Source organism: Jaculus jaculus, chromosome 1, assembly GCF_020740685.1.
Source record: "Jaculus jaculus isolate mJacJac1 chromosome 1, mJacJac1.mat.Y.cur, whole genome shotgun sequence".
In the NCBI taxonomy this organism is placed as follows: domain Eukaryota; kingdom Metazoa; phylum Chordata; class Mammalia; order Rodentia; family Dipodidae; genus Jaculus; species Jaculus jaculus.
Window position 1 is genome coordinate 165,165,949 of NC_059102.1, and position 15,253 is coordinate 165,181,201.

General features: G+C 40.2%; 1 protein-coding gene across 1 annotated transcript in view; it reads left to right on the forward strand.

Moving 5' to 3' along the window:
- Positions 1–1,226: 1,226 nt before the first annotated feature.
- The window catches only part of LOC101615621 (steroid transmembrane transporter SLC22A24-like), a 67,204-nt gene continuing 53,177 nt past the window's right edge, over positions 1,227–15,253 (forward strand). Inside the window, 3 exon segments of the mRNA XM_045137744.1 lie at positions 1,227–1,376; positions 1,378–1,632; positions 3,179–3,276. Coding sequence (XP_044993679.1) covers positions 1,227–1,376; positions 1,378–1,632; positions 3,179–3,276 — 503 coding nt within the window.

Here is a 15,253-nt window from a genome sequence, read left to right on the forward strand (position 1 = left end):
TTGTTTAGCGGTTAAGATGCTTGCCTGCAAAGTCTAAGGACTCATATTTGACTCTCCACGTCCTGTGGAAGCCAGACACACAATGTGATGCAAGTACATAAGGTCACAATGCACTCAAGATGGCACACACACCTGGAGTTTGATTATACAGTGGCTGGAGGCCCTGGTATTCCAATTTTTTTTTCTCTCTCTCATAAAAAATTAAAATTAAAATTAGGGGAAAAAGCTAGTTTGGTAAACCAGTGAGTTTATTTGGGGTTATTACAGAGCATAGATGACTCAAAGGCATCTGGATCACTGAACAGCCCACTCCAACACAGGTGATGAGTGTAACTCTGGAGCTCACTGCATGGCTTGCAGGAATTCTGCTGATCTAAGAGTCTTCCTACTACACCAGAAGTTGTCCTCTGCTTTTCTAACCCTGGACAGGGGTCTTGTGCCCTCTAAAGTTTCAGCTATCTAAATCTTATTTTACCTCTTGAACCTCCCTCTGTGAGGAAATGTTTCAATTCAGTGTTCTAATTTGAAGGAAATTGCTACCCCACAGCAGGAATCAACAAATCTGGTAAAATAAACTATTGCATAAAAACCCTGTTTCCTTCTCCCTGCATCTTATCTGTATTGCTCTATTTCAAGACTCTTAATCCATTAACACTGATGTGACTTAGAGTGAAGCAGAACTTCAGTTACCAACTGTCAGCACTGGTGATCAATATTTCACTTTGTTTTAACTAAGAGTATTAGTCATTAACTTGTAGGTGACAATGAGCCATAACCAAGAAAATATATGGCTCTGTTCTTTGCACAGAAACACCACAGGACTGTTCACTTTTGAGACTCCAGCACTCCTTTCCTGAAAATCATTGCAAACCATTGAACAGATGCATTTTAGTTTATGAGGTTACTTACACCTGAATGTCTACTCCCAAGAATTTGAGATGCTGAGGAAAGGATTATTCACAGAAACAGGTCCAGTTGTCAACTACTAGAAATTTCTTTGATGAATAAATACCTTTATTGGAACTCTGTGACCACCAAGACCCAACGGACTCGGGGAAACATCCTCCCACAGTTCTGCACTGGTGAGGTAAGGCAGGGCTCATTGAAGAGATAGTGAACTTGGAGTCAACCCACTGTTACTGGACTTAGTGAAACGAAACATTTTTCCATTCAACCTTATCTCTGTGAAGTCACAGTTTGCTCTTTGCGACCCCTGCTCAGCTTCAATGACCTTTGATGTGCTCCTGGATCAAGCTGGAGGCTGGGGAAGATTTCAGACCCTTCAGTTAGTTTTGTTATTTATCTCTTGTACCCTCTCAAACACTCATGTTTTATTAGAGAACTTCACTGCAGCCATCCCTGGGCATCGCTGCTGGGTCTGTCCGTATCATCGACAGTGACACCACCTCTGACAGTGACACAGGGATGCTCAGCCATGGAGCCCGTCTGAGAATCGCCATTCCACTGGACTCAAACTTGAAGCCATCAAAATGTTATCGCTTCATTCATCCCCAGTGGCAACTCCTTCACCTAAATGAGACCTTTACAAACATTAGCAAGGCAGAGATGGAACCCTGTGTGGATGGCTGGGTATATGACCAAAGCTTATTCCTCTCCACTATTGTGACTAAGGTAAGAGGGCTTATTTAAATATTTTGCTTATATGGTCAAAGTGCTTAGAGTTCAGATAAAGAATGGATATATGGGCTGGAGAGATGACTTAGCAGTTAAGGCACTTGCCTGCAAAGCCTAAGGACCCATGTTCAACTCTCCAGGTTCCATGTAAGCCAGATGCACAAAGTATCACAGGTGGGTAAGGTCACACATGCACACAAGATGGTGTACATGCTTGAAGTTCGATTGCAGTGCCTGGAGGCCTGGGCATGCCTCCTTCTCTCTCTCTCTCTCTTTCTCTTATAAAACAAACCAAAAAAAAGCCAGTCTGTTGGGCTTACCTAAAAAAAAAAAAAAAAAAAGAATGGATTTACTTTACATATTTAGTCCTCAGATATGTACTACAGCCAGTCATTTCTTCATTCCTTCAGCAGGTAGCAAAGGTTTAAGCACACCAAACTACTGTCAAGTAATTACATTTTAGGTTAATTAATGTAAACCTGTTTAAAATCATTTAACATTATTATAAAACCTATAATATATATATATATATATATATATATATAAATATATACATACATACATATATATATATATATATATATATATATATATATATATTTTTTTTTTTTTTGGTTTTTTGAGGTAGGGTCTCACTCTAGCTCAGGCTGACCTGGAATTCACTGTGTAGTCTTAGAGTGGCCTCGAACTCATGGCAATCCTCCTACCTCTGCCTCCCGAGTGCTGGGATTAAAGGCGTGTGCCACCATGCCTGGCTATAAAGCCTGTAATTTTAAGAGCAACTGGATTATTGTTAAGTAAATGTTTTTATCAGGTCAGCAGTTCTCAATAACTACTGTAGAACAAATTCCCACAGCAAGTAAATCATAGTTTCTGGGGCTATAGGATACAAACATCATTATTTTGATGACCAAAGACGAGAGTAATTGTAGTAGGCTGAATTATGGACTGCTAAGAGAAGGCAAAGGTTGGACCTTATGTTATCTAAACAGAAAAAAGGGCCTTCATGGAAAACAATGGGTCCTTTGAATATTTTTAATTTTGGTAAGTGAAGTTTGTTAAAATTATGTTTTATCTGTTTTCAATTATGGTACCTAAATGATGTATAGATATTAATGCAATAAAAAAGTTGGTGGTCTGAGGGGAAGATGAATAAAGACAAATGGCTACAAATGGTTGAAAAGTTTTAAAGTGCTGGGTATGGTGGCACACGACTTTAATGCCAGTACTTGGGAGGCAGAGGTAAGAGGATCACTGTGAGTTTGAGGCCAGCCTGAGATTAACTACATAGTAAATTCCAGGTCAGCCTGGGATAGAGTGAGAGCCTACTTTGAAAGCAAAAAAAGAGGAAGTTGTGAGGTGAGCAAGAGAATGCGCTGCATCTGAGGGGCTGAAGTAAGTGCAGTAGTTTTAGAGTGTGGGATGCCCGAGGGAGCAGTGAAGGTGAAGGTGGGCAGGGAGGCAGGACCTGCGGGGAGAGTCCAGAGTGTTTCCACTGAAGCATTATACTCTTTAAAACTAAGCTGCTTTCTTTCTATTTCAGTGGGACATGGTCTGTGAATTCCAGTCTTTAAGATATGTGCTTCGAATTGTATTTATGGTTGGGTCAGTACTGGGAAGTCTGGTGTATCTTACAGACAGGTGAATGTCACCTCACTCTCTTGAGATGATGAGTAGGTGTGGTCTTCATTCCCTTATTTAAGAGATATTTACTAAACTTTGTGATTTGGATCATATCACATGCTGCCTTCTATTTTTGAATCTAGGGAGCTACAACAGAACAAAAGTAAATTGTATATAAGCTGGAAATTATAATTTGTGATAAATTCATTATGCTGCATGAAGGCTGACAAAGCAGCATCTAAATCAGATTAGTTGCAAAAGGCAATTTTAAGAGCAGATTCCAGAATTTCATAAATAGGAATTAATTCAGAAGCAGAGAGGAAGGAGATATGTGGATATTGAAAAGGACAAATTTATAGGACAATGTTATTGGTCTTGACAATGGTCTGAGTTGCATCGACTTTGCTAAGATAAACTATTATAGACACTTCCAGACTTCTGGACTGGCCATCCATTCATGCTTGCAGTGTAGGTTCACATGTACAGTGAGTAGTGCCTCCTTGTGCATCTAGCTTACATGAGTACTGGGGCATCAAGCCTGGGTCCTTAGAATTTGCAGGCATGCACATTAACTGCTATGCCACCTCTCTAGCCTGCTACCTGGTTTTTAAGTTAAAATGGTAACACTGAGTATGACGTAGTATAGTATAGAGTTATGACTTAAAGAGTTCATTCGTCTTCAGTTTTCAAGCTTGGGTCTCTGTACTATTGATATTTCAGATGGAGGGATGGATGAATGAATGGAACAGTCTGATGAAATTGTGAATAAATAAGTGAGCACAGATTCAAGTGAATATCCATCAACAGTAGAATCAAAACACGTATGGCATATGTACATAAATTTCTATTTAGGGGCTGGAGAGAAGGCTTAGCGGTTAAGCGCTTACCTGTGAAGCCTAAGGACCCCAGTCCGGGGCTTGATTCCCCAGGACCCACGTTAGCCAGAGGCCCTGGCGTGCCCATTCTCTCTCTCTCTCTCTCTCTGTCACTCTCAAATAAATTAAAAAAAAAGAACAAAAAAATTCCTATGTAGCAATGGGAAAGAACAAAATGTTGCCACATGCATGACCAGCATGAAATTATATGAAAAAGGATTAATAAACCAGGCATGGTGGTGCACGCCTTTAATCCCAGCACTCAGGAGGCAGAGGTGAGAGGATCGCCATGAGTTCAAGGCCATCCTGAGAATACATAGTGAATTCCAGGTCAGCCTGAGCTAGAGTGAGACCTTACCTTGAAAAACAAAAACAAACAAAAAAAGGATTCATACAAACTGCTGGTTCTGAATTTCGTAGAGGTCAAAACAGACAAAATTATCTGTTGTGTTAACACTTGTGAAAGTAGTTACCTTTGATGAGGGCAGAGAGAAGAAAGAGTAATATGAATTTCTTGAATGAGAGTTGTGGTTTGAATGTAAACGGCTCTGTAGCCTCATAGCCTCAGTTCTTTTTGATTAACCTTCCTACTTAGTCTGCAGCAGGTGGAGCTCTGCTGGAGGAGGTGTGTCAGGGGCAGATCTTGAGTCCAGCCTTGTGATGTGTACAGAGTCTGCTCATGCTTGCCGGTGCTGGCTGTTATCTCTGATACGGATGTATGATGAAGTAGGCCAGCTTCCTCCACCATGATGAAACTTCCCCTGGAGCCTAAGCCTGAAATAAATCCCTTCCTCTCATAACTTGCTTCTGGTTGCATGCTTTGTGTAAGGAAAGTGAAAGAGAAAAGCAAACCAGAATTGATCTTAACAATCAGAGACTGTTTATTGATGCACAGTGAGGGGTTCCATGGGATGGAAGCTAAAGTGCTTAGTATTGGAAAGGGCTTAGCTTATAAGTCCTACTTGAGGAAATAGAATCAATGCAACCTGGTCGGGGTAAACGAGTAACTGAATAACAGAAATGTTTGTTTTCTGCATCTTCCACAGTGAGTCCATTAGCCCTTCATATCCAGACTCTGGAAAAGAAAAAGCAATTGGGAAGTGATCTAGGGGTGTAGAATCCATCTCTAACTACTTTCTGCTGACAGGTGGGATGGTGGCCAGGGGTCTGTTTGTCAGGGTTTGGGGAGGGTGGGGGTGTGAACTGGATTGAGGACATGGATCCTGAAATGTCTATTGTGAGGAGTCTGGATAGGTAGTGGAGTGAGTAATGGCATTAAGACATTCTAGAAGAAATATCTGCAAAAAATTTAGAAGACAAGGCAAAAATGTAAGTAGGATTATATTAGGAGGAAGGGCATAAGTGTGGGGAGTAACCTGGTTGGAAGTGACCCAAGCCTCCATCCTGAGACGTTGGTATGTCTCTGCTGAAGTTTTGTTTGCCTGGTCTCAGAGTCATCTCACCCATTGGCAGTGATTAGGAGGTCAAGTCTTCTGTGACTTTGGAGTTTTATAGGGGCCAGTGAATCAAGATGATCTCGGATGGAGTGATCTGATCTTACATTTCTTTTAGGTCCTTTGACAGCTGACTTAATAGGAAAGTTTTTTCATGTATAGACACTGAGTCTAGTTGTTGCTGTGGCCACACCTGTAAAGATGCTTAATGTTGTGTGCAAGGGGAGAACAACTATGTTTCCTTTAGGCTTCATATTACCAGGTATAAGAATTGGAATAGGGGAGTTAGGAGGCATAAGAGATATAGCAGGAGGAAGAAGGCCTAGAGTTTACATGTCAGTCCAGTTAGTGGAGATATATATATATATTTCATATTTATGATTTTTATGTTTAAGTTTAATTCAACAAACAAAAGCTCATTAAAAATGAATTTTGATTTTGTTAAACAGTCACTTTTTCAGTAGCCAGAGATTAACAGTAGGAAATATGGGTATAACTCAATTTTAATCTTCATTTGAGACATGGCAATATAAATAAACTTATCAACTTATTACAAAGAGTAGTCTGAATTATATGAACTATTAAGGTGAGAGAAAATATGGAAAATGAAAACTTTTAAGCTAACCCATTATACCACAAACAACTTAAACCTTTTTCAGTTTAAGTCCTACAATCTTTTTATAACAACTTTCATACCCTTTTAACAACATATCTTAGGACATTCTTTTACCTTAGCCATACCCTTTTTTCTTTTCTTTTTTTTTTTTTTTTTGAGGTAGGGTCTCACTCTAGGTCAGGCTGACTTGGAATTCACTATGTAATCTCAGGGTGGCCTCGAGCTCTTGGCAATCCTCCTACCTCTGCTTCCTGAGTGCTAGGATTAAAGGTGTGCACCACCACGCCTGGCTTAGCCATACCCTTTTAATTTTTTTATTTATTTGAGAGAGAGAGAAAAAGGGAGAGTGGGAGAGAGAGAGAGAATGGACATGCCAGGGCCTCCAGTCAATGGAAATGAGCTCCGGGTGCGTGTGCCCCCTTGTGCATCTGGCTAACGTGGGTCCTGGAGATTCAAACTGGGGTCCTTTGGCTTTGCAGGCAAACACCTTAACCGCTAAGCCATCTCTCCATCCCAGCCATACCCTTTTAACAACATACCTTAGAACAATCTTTTACATTATAAAGTCTTTTCTGATCTAAAAATATGTCTCAGTCTCTAGAAGCAGGATTAATATTTGATATACACAAATTTTAAAAAATTGGTATACAAATGTGTCTATTATTGTATAAAGCATTAACAAGCATGTTGTCAAAAAATAGAGGTTATGGGGCTGGAGAGATGGCTTAGTGGTTAAGGTGCTTGCCTGCAAAGCCAAAGGATCCCAGTTTTGAATCTTAAGGACCCACGTTAGCCAGATGCACAAGGGGGTGCATGAGTCGAGTTCGTTTGCAGTGGCTGGAGGCCCTGGCGTGCCCATCCTCTCTCTCTCTCTCTCTCTCTCTCTCTCTCTCTTTCTCTCTCTGTCTGTCGCTCTCAAATAAATAAATAAAAAAAATAAATAAAAAAAAATAGAGGTTATGAGCCGGGCGTAGTGGTGCACGCCTTTAATCCCAGCACTCGGGAGGCAGAGATAGGTGGATCGCTGTGAGTTTGAGGCCACCCTGACTACATAGTGAGTTCCAGGTCAGCCTGGACTAGAGTGTGACCTTACCTCAAAAAATCAAAAAACAATAGAGGTTATTTTAAATACATTGTAAACCTTTTGTAGTAATTTAGTATCATTTTAAAATACATCTATGCATTTCATAACCCTTAGTGGCCATAAGGTTAGTTGTACATATGACAGAGTACATGAAACATACAAACATGTGGCAGCACGACAAGCGGCTGGCCAGCAGTAGACATATGACAGACATGAAACACATACAACATTACTAAAGGAGAGAGGTGTTTTATCTTTAAAATTATAGTTGCAGTGTAAATTGGTGAGGACTTAATTTGATATTTTAAACAATTTACATGAGTATTTACTTATGAGTAAGTGTCAACACATCAGCAATATAAACAAGATATTTATATCCTCAGACATAAACACTGTCACAAAGACAGGTACCAGCACTTTGAATTTAGAGTTGACACATTTTTTGCCGCTGGGAAGGTACGGAGTTGATGAGCAGGCCTTATTAACTTTATCTGGTGCTACAAAGAACAACTGATGTGGCCATTGCTTATGACTGGTAAATGTTTAGAGATGGAAGGATGAGTAAGAGTTTTGTATAAGGAGGCTGAGGCCAAGGCAGGATTGAGAGTAGGGGGCTGATAGAACTAGTTTGTGAGCTTGAGTAAGGCAGAGGAAGAGGGTGGGGAAAGGGGATGTTATATAGGTTTGGCTGAGGAAGAAAAGGACTGGAGGATGGGTCAAAAGTATAAGACAGTGTTCAGGGAGTAAATGGGGAAGGGGAAGTTTTTTTTGTTTTGTTTTGTTTTTAATTAATTAATTTATTTATTTGAGAGCGACAGACACAGAGAGAAAGACAGATAGAGGGAAAGAGAGAGAGAATGGGCGTGCCAGGGCTTCCAGCCTCTGCAAACGAACTCCAGACGCGTGCGCCCCCTTGTGCATCTGGCTAACGTGGGACCTGGGGAACCGAGCCTCGAACCGGGGTCCTTAGGCTTCACAGGCAAGCGCTTAACCGCTAAGCCATCTCTCTAGCCCAGAAGGGGAAGTTTGATGGGCAGGGGGTTTGTAGCTGAGAGTGGGTCTTGGTATGGACATTTCAGAAGGTATTTTTACAGGAGTATTTGGTGAGTGGAGCAAGGGGTACAGAGGGAGGAGTGGGAGTGGAGGGCAAAAAAGCCCTGGATGTGGGGAACCTGGGACCATTTCATTGGAGAATGTTATCAAGAATGTTATCAATGATAATGTTGAAATCAAAAGTATCAAACTCAGGCCAATGGTGGCCATTCTCAAGAGACTATTGTGGCCAAATTTGACTAAACAAATTGGAGAAATTTGGTGGGTAGGAGCTCAGTTAGTTTGAGTTCCTTTAAATTAGTGCTGAGATAACTTCTGGGTAAGGTGGCGGCATAGTTCACGCCAAAGCAGCCGAGGGAGGGAAATAAGAAAAAAAAAAAAAAAAGCAAAACACATTTTTTTACTGAAAAGTGAAGGTATATAAGTTATCAACCACAGCACAGAAGCAAGAAAAATTCAGCACTTCTAGAAAAGAGAAATCTGGGTCAGAATCCAGCCAAGGCACCAGCAGCCACAGTCCACATACCCACCCAGCCAGCACCGAGCTGCAGGAGCCGAAACCAGGTGGAGGGGTTTTTCCACTCACATCAGTCTCCTCACAAAGTCAAGAAACCTGAAGGAGAAAACAGAAGGGACCAGCTGACCAGCTTCTGAAGAAGATCACAAATGGGACCAGCTAAGGAGCTCGATACACCTCTAGGCATCTTGCAGCCTCCCATCTGGCAACCATCAGTGCTGTGAGCCTTTGGAGAACTCATTCACCCCAGCTGCATGGCTTCCAGCACAGCTGCTCAGAACACCAGACCCAGATCTCAACAGAAAAGAGTGAGGTGGGCACTCAGCATTTGTGAGATTGGAAGTCTTCCCCAAAGGTAGGTAACAGGGCCTACTTATAAAAAGGCAGTTGTGCAGGGCTCCACTGGAAGTGCTAATCTAACTTTACATGTCAGGGCAGGATATGTGTTACATATTCTTGGTTGGCTTTATCATTCTCAAATAAGTTGTATTTTGGTGTTCACTATTATTGCCTTTAATGTTCCTTGATTCATAGGGCCTTTGTCTTTTTCTTCTATCATTATTGGGGAACAGGGTCTGATTCAGATCCAGGCTGACCTGGAACCTGTTTCAGAACAGAAATCTCAACCTCCCTGTTGAAAGGATTAAGGGTGTGGGGCAACACACACCCATATGGAGACTCTGGCTTTATTAGATTATCTTTTGTTTTAATCCTGACTACTGCACAAATACTCTGTGCTGGTTTGGATTGGATGTGTATATTGCTCAGTTGAATTTTAGAATGTGCCAGTAAATGGCTTTACCCAGTATACTAGAATACTTGGATAGCAGGCAAACTTACCACCCAGGGTCACTTCTGCTGTTTCCTTGGAGTACAAGAGCTAAACATACTGGGGGTGGTGGCACACTCCTTTAATCCCAGCACTCGAGAGGCAGAGGTAGGAGGATCACTGTGAGTTCATGGCCAGCCTGAGACTTCATAGTGAATTCCAGGTTAGCCTGGGCTAGAGCAAGACCCTGCCTTGAAAAGTTAAAAAAAAAAAAAAGGGCTAAACACCTTAAACTCCTACCCTAAAGATATATAAAATCAGAAATACATGGCTAAGAACACTGCAAATAATCAGAAAAGTCCAGCATCAAATTAACTCAAGATACAAAATTTCTATATGATAATACAAACACAAAAAATCAAGACAATACAATCCCACCAAAAACTATAAATCCATCAGAAGTGACCTTCAGTGAGACTGTTTTAGATGAAATGCCTGACAATGATTTCAGAAACAAGATCATATCTATACTCAAAGAAATGCAAGAAACCAAAGAAGAAAACAAATTCTTGAAGAACACCAGAAATCACTTTAAAAGAAATGAAGTCAATACAAGACACGCGTAAGGAGAGAGGAAGAATGAAAAAATACCAACCAGAAATATTAGAAATGAAAACCAGGGAAAGTCAAATAGAAAATTCTGTAGAGAGTCTTACCAGTAGAATGGATCAAGGAGAGGACAGAATATCTAAACTGGAAAACCAGATGGCAGATCTAATACAACAAAGAGAAAGACAAACTAATAGGAAGAAATGAATGGGAATTTCAAGACATTTGAAACACTATGAAGAGATGAAACATAAGAATTCACAACATAGTAGAAGAATTTCACCCCAAAGGCAGAGTAGGTATTTTCAACAAAATGACAGAAAAATTACTCCAAATAGGGAAAGTGATTCCAATGCAGATACAGGAAACCTTTAGAATGAAAAGCAGACAAAATCAGGAAAGAACCTCTCACCATCACATTATAAACTACCAATGACACAAACCAAAGAAGATATATTGAAAGCAGTTAGAGAGAAAAATCAAGTCACATACAAAAGCAAGCCCCTCAGGATAACAGGAGTTTTGCAGTCAGGTTTGCATTGCTGGCAGAAATCACCCAACCAAGAGTAGCTTGTGGGAAAAAAGAGGTTTAGTTTGGTTTACAGGCTTGAGGAGGAAGTTCCATGATGGCAGGGAAAACAATGGCATGAGCAGAGGGTGGACATCACACCCTGGCCAACATAAGGTGGACAATAGCAACAGGAGAGTGTGCCAAACACTGGCATGGGGCAACTGGCTATGCCACCCGTAAGCACACCCCCAACAATATACCACATCCAGGAGGCTTTAATTTCAAATTGCTACCAGCTGGGGAGACTAGCATTCAGAGTACCTAAGGTTATAGGGACACCTGAATCAAACCACCACAAGGAGATTAATCAACACAAATGTTAAAAGTCAGAAAAGCTTGGAGTGATGTATTCCAAGTTCTGAAAGATAACAACTGTCAACCAAGATTACTTTATCCTGAACAACTATCCATCCAAATAGAGAAATCAGAACATTACACACACACACACACACACACACACACACACACACACACACACACACAGGCTAAAGGAATGCATGGACACTAAACTAGCTCTACATAAAATACTTTAAATGATGTGGAAGAGAAAGAAAAGCACACATGTAAAGAAACAAAAGAAAACATACTAAAATAATAGTTAATACAAGAGAGTAAAGGAAAAACCAGAAGAACGACAAAATAAGAAGAATGGCAAGAATAAATACCTTTCAATAATAACTCTTAATACCAATGGCCCCAATGCCCCAAACAAAAGACACAGGTTTGCAAACTGAGTTAAAAAGCAAGCTCCGTGTATTTGTTGCCTCCATGAAGCCCTCCTTCCCATAGAAGATGGACACTGCCTCAGGGTGAAAGGAAATGGTGTTCAAGGAAACGGGCCTAGAAAACAAGCAAGTGTCACTATCCTAATATCTGACAGAGTAGACTTCAAACCAACATTAGACAAGAAAGATGAAGAAGATCATTTTATATTGGTTAAACGAACACTCCAACAGGAAGACATTACAATCCTAAATGTATGTGCACCAAACATGGGGCTCCCAACTTCATCAAACAAACACTACTAGAACTAAGGTCACAGACAACACCAAACACAGTGGTAGTGTAGACTTCAACACCCCACTCTCATCAATTGACAGGTCATCCTGGCAAAAAATAAACAGAGATGCATCTGGATTAAATGAGGTCATTTAATTCATTTCATCCAAATTTTTAGCAGCATATGGAACATTCTCTAAAATATGCCATATATTAAGACACAAAGCAAATCTTAACAAATACAGGAAAAGTGAAATAATTCCTTGTGCTCTCTCTGATCCAATGGGATCAAACTACAAATCAGTAGCAACCAAAGTTATAGAGCATACACAAAATCATGGAAACTCAACAATATACTACTATGTGATGAATGGGTCAATGAAGAAATTAACAAGGAAATAAAAAAAATTCATAGAATCAAATGATAATGAGAATACAGCATATCAAAACCTTTGGGGGTACAATGAAGGCTGTCCTGAGAGGGAAATTTATAGCTTTAAGTGCCTATATTAAGAAATTAGAAATCCGGGCGTGGTGGCACACACCTTTAATCCCAGCACTCGGGAGGCAGAGGTAGGAGGATCGCTGTGAGTTCAAGGCCACCCTGAGACTACAGAGTTAATTCCAGGTCAGCCTGGACCAGAGTGAGACCCTACCTCGAAACACCAAAAAAAAAAAAAAAAAAAAAAAGAAAGAAATTAGAAAGGTGGGATGGAGAGATGACTCAGTTGTTAAAGAGCTTGCATGCAATGTCTAATGACCTGGGTTTGATTCCCCAGTACCCATGTAAAGTCAGACGCACAGGTGACTCATGCATCTGGAAGTTCATTGCAGTGGCTAGAAGCCCTGGTATGCCCATGCTTACTCTTGCTTGCTCTCTCTTTCCCTAGCCTTGAAAATAAATAAATAAAATGTTAAAAAAAAGATTAGAAAGGTTGCAAATAAACAACTTAATGCTTCACCTTAAGGCCTTGGAAAAAGAAGAACAAGGCACACCAAAAATCAGTAGACAGGAAGAAATAATAAAGATTGGACAGAAATTAATGAAATAAAAACCAAAAAAAAAAAAAATCCAAAGAATTAATGAAACAGAGTTGGTTCTTTGAAAGGATTAACAAGATTGATAAACCCTTAGCAAATCCAACTAAAAGAAAGAGAAAAGAGACACAAATTAATATAATTAGAGATGAACATCACAACAGATACCAGAGAAATTCAAAAAATCATAGGGACATACTATAAGAACATATACTCCACTGAGTTTGGAAATCTGAAAGAAATGGATGATTTCCTTGATTTATATGACTTACCAAAATTAAATCAAGATAAGATTAATCACTTAAGTAGACCCATGACAAGTATGGAGATCCAAGAAGTTGTAAAAAAATCTCCCAACTAAAAAAGGTCCAGGTTCACATCGATTCACTGATGAACTTTACCAGACCTTCATGGAAGAACTAACAGCAGTGCTTCTCAAACTTTCCCATAAAACAGAAAAGGAAGGAATCCTACCAAACTCCTTCTATGAAGCCAGCATCAACCTGATTCCAAAAGCAAGCAAAGAAAAAACAAAAGCTGAAAATTACAGACCAATCTCCCTCATGAACATAGATGCAAAAATTCTCATCAAAATATTGGCGAACAGAATGCAATAATATATCAGAAAAATCATTCACCCCAACCAAGTAGGCTTTATCCCAGAGATGCAGGGATGGGTCAACATATGCAAACTGATAAATGAAATACATTATATAAATGGACTGAAGGACAAAAATCACATGATTAGATGCAGAAAAAGCATTTGACAAAATCTAACATCCCTTCATGATAAAAGTCCTACTAGGAAAGAAACTGGGAAAAGAAGGAACATATCTCAATATAATAAAGACTATTTATGACAAATTTACAGCCAACATAAGACTAAATAGAGAAAAATTTGAAGCCTTTCCACTAAAATCAGGAACAAGACAAGGGTGTCCACCATCCCCATTTTCATTTAGTATAGTTCTGGAAGTCCTAGCCATAGCAATAAGGCAAGAGACACATATAAAAGGGATAAAATTGTGCTGGTACCAGGTTCACCAAGAAAACAGCACCCTTGCTTGTTTTGCCAAATATTTTTAGTTTCAGCTGGGGCCCATTTGTGGTCTGATGGGGTGGTTCTCTCCTTAGGATATGTGTCTATCTGAAAAAGAGAAGCAGATTCTCCAACAGAGGGTAAACTTAGCACCGGACACAAGGGATAACCCTTATTTTTTTTTTTAGAGATAATTTAATAGGTGTAAACCCTCTTGTAGCTCACAATTGGTGGTAGCTTCGTAAGGGAGAGTGGACTTATTTTTGGATATGGTTCTGACTTGTTTCCCAGCTCAAGATATGGGTTCCATTCCACTGAGCAGATCAATCAGCCAAATCAAGAGCAGTTGGTTTCCCACCATGGCTGTGTACCACTATTGCACTTGTGTGAGCATCACGACAGGTTATTTGCTGTTAAGTAGGTTAGACCATGAGTTGCTTGGACAGATATTGGTCACTTTCTCCCAGTCGCCCATGCAGCACCTTCTGTCACTAGACATGCTGACTGTCTGGAGACTGACTCTCTTCCAGCTTCCTGCCATGTTATGTGTCAGCTGCATATGGTGTCTTCAGCAGTAGGGTCTTACCACTAACATTTGGTGGGTCATCAAGTACTCTGACAGAAATACCATTCTTTTAGGAAACCTTGTATGTCTCTCTGATCAAAAGCTCACTGTGGATGATAGCCACCTGCTGGTACTGGGAATTACAGGTCAGTGCCCATGAGAAGGAAGAAAAAGATAAGTAATATAAAAGAGTCAGAGAGGAGAGAGAGAGAGAGAGAGAGAGAGAGAGAGAGAGAGAGGCAGGCTGTAGAAGATTAAGGTCAGTCTTTTTTTTCTCAATTTTTATTAACGTTTTCCATGATTATAAAAAATATCCCATGGTAATACCCTCCTTCCCCCCACTTTCCCCTTTGAAATTCCATTCTCCATCATATCCCCTCCCCATCTCAATCAATCTCTCTTTTATTTTGATGTCATGATCTTTTCCTCCTTTTATGATGGTCTTGTGTAGGTAGTGTCAGGCACTCTGAGGTCATAGATATCCAGGCCATTTTATGTCTGGAGGGAGCACATTGCAAGGAGTCCTACCCTTCCTTTGGCTCTTACATTCTTTCTGCCACCTCTTCTGCATTAGACCCTGAGCCTTGGAAGGTGTGATCGAGATGTTACTCAGTACTCCAGTCACTTCTTTCCAGCACTATGATACCTTCTGAGTCATCCCAAGGTAACTGCCATCTGAAAAGAGAAGATTCTCTACCCAAAGTGAGAGTAGTGTTAATATAAGGATATAAATATTAAGAGAAGTGCTTACTGGGCAGTTTGATAAGCATACTATATACATTTTTCCAGATATCAGCAGATGTTAC